At 36.8% G+C, this 2,087-nt stretch overlaps 1 protein-coding gene across 1 annotated transcript in view; it reads left to right on the plus strand.

Moving 5' to 3' along the window:
* Nucleotides 1-2,087, plus strand: part of ME2 (malic enzyme 2, NAD(+)-dependent, mitochondrial) — a 56,658-nt gene that overhangs the window by 40,428 nt on the left and 14,143 nt on the right. Inside the window, exon 13 of the mRNA XM_012651783.1 lies at nt 1,900-2,002. Coding sequence (XP_012507237.1) covers nt 1,900-2,002 — 103 coding nt within the window. The remainder of the gene's footprint in view (nt 1-1,899; nt 2,003-2,087) is intronic.

Raw genomic sequence — 2,087 nt, forward strand, 5'->3', positions numbered from 1 at the left:
GATAGTTAGCTGGGCCACACTTAGCATAGTTAACTTATTTCTACACTTAAACCTTGTATCATTTTTAAATTAAACATGTCTTGTAAAAATAATGCATATTATACATTGTGGACTTTCAAACTGCCCAGAGTCAAATTCTTGAGTGTTAAATTCACTAATGCCAAGGGCTTACAACCCTATAAAGAATAATCACTCTTGATGTAATATACATTTTTAGATCTGAGGAAAAGAAGACAGAGCAGTATCTAAACACTTAGAATAATAACTCTGTTGAATGTTCAGGTATCATCATAGCAGTTCAGCCAACCTACTGTGGGGAGATACTTATTTTCTGTACATCTCTTTTAACCTAACCCAGGTGGCTGTTTAAACATGACTTATTTTAGTTATTCCTTGCATAGTCCAAGATAAATTATCCTGTTTGATCACTATCGTTTTCATCTTGTTCTTTGTCTTTTATGGGGGGACAGTAGAGGGAAATTTGAGGGGGAGGAAATTACATGTAAAAGATTTTGTTTCATAAATTAACTTTTTGGTACTTTTCAGTTGCATGAGCTAATTCTCTTAGAAATCCTGAATGTGCCAGTAACACTTACTATATGCCATTATAGAGCACAGTACTAAAATCGGATGGGTACAATAAATTGGGAGACTTATTTTTCTTTAACAGGACAACATGTCATTTTTTTCTGGAATGGTAATATGGTTATACCACAAGTCTGTTTTATGAACTGCCTACTGGGGGATGTTATGGCATAATTGAAAGACTATGGGCTTTAGAGTTATTGAAAATCTGGATTTAGGTTTAACTGCTACAATTTTGATGTATGACTTTTTACTTGAAAGTATATTGAAGTCTTGGTATTCTGATTTTTTTTTAAATCAGTGAAATGGAGATGATGATAGCCTCATGAGGTTTTCATGAGGACTAAATTCACTGAGTTATTAATAACACACATAAAGCACCTGGTACAGAGCCGAAACAGCAGATGTGCAGTAAGTGGTAGCAGTTTAAATTTGATGTTCCTCCTTCATTCATGGGTGTTTACAATAGTCTTTATTATTTGGGATGGTATTTATTGGCCATCTACATTTTAGATTTTTTAAAGGAAATGGAAGTGTCAGGTTTTTAAAAATTAATGGATATTTTTCAAGTTTATTTATTTATTGAATATACACTACGTGTAAAAATGAACCTCATTTTTATAAAAGGATTTTAATGAAAGTGTTATATCAGTAGTCCCCATCCTTTTTAGCACCAGGGACTAGTTTCATGGAAGACAGTTCCCCCTCCCCGGGGGTGGGGAGGGGAGGGTATGGTTTGGGGATGATTCAAGCACATTGTATTTATTGTGCACTTTATTTCTATTATTATTACATTGTTACTTGCCACTCACTGATAAGATTTTGATATGAATCTGCCAGCAATTATTATGGTCTCTGTGCAGTCAAACCTCTCTGCTAATGATAATCATATGACCGCCTCAGCTCCACCTGAGATCATCAGGCATTAGAGTCTCATGAGCGCACAACTTAGATTCCTCGCAGGCGCAGTGTACAGTAGGGTTCCCGCTCCTATGAGAATCTAATGCCGCTGATGATCTGACAGGAGGCGGAGCTTAGGAGGTGATGCAAGTGATGGGGGGTGGCTATAAATACACATGAAGCTTTGCTCGCTCCCCACCACTTACCTACTGCTGTGTGGCCTGGTTCCTAATGGACCGGACCGGTACCGGCCCGTGGCCCAGGGGTTGAGGACCACAGGGTTATATGATAGTAAATTATGCCTTGTTTCTAAGTAATGTATTGGTCTGCTTTACTACAGGATTTGGTTTTGTATGAATTTACCTCAATTTTCTAATCCGTGTAAAGATTGAAGTTATCTCATTTTATTAACAGGGAAGGTGTTTGTTTGCCAGTGGCAGTCCATTTGAGCCAGTGAAACTTAGAGATGGACGAGTCTTTATACCAGGTCAAGGAAACAATGCCTATATATTTCCAGGTAATGTATTATTTATGTTGTAATAGTTAATTACATAAAAATACTTCCTGGAATTCTTTGGAATTTAAGATTGAAAAACTGAGCA

This window comes from Propithecus coquereli, unplaced genomic scaffold (assembly GCF_000956105.1).
Source record: "Propithecus coquereli isolate 6110/MARCELLA unplaced genomic scaffold, Pcoq_1.0 Scaffold37, whole genome shotgun sequence".
NCBI classification, from domain to species: Eukaryota; Metazoa; Chordata; class Mammalia; order Primates; family Indriidae; genus Propithecus; species Propithecus coquereli.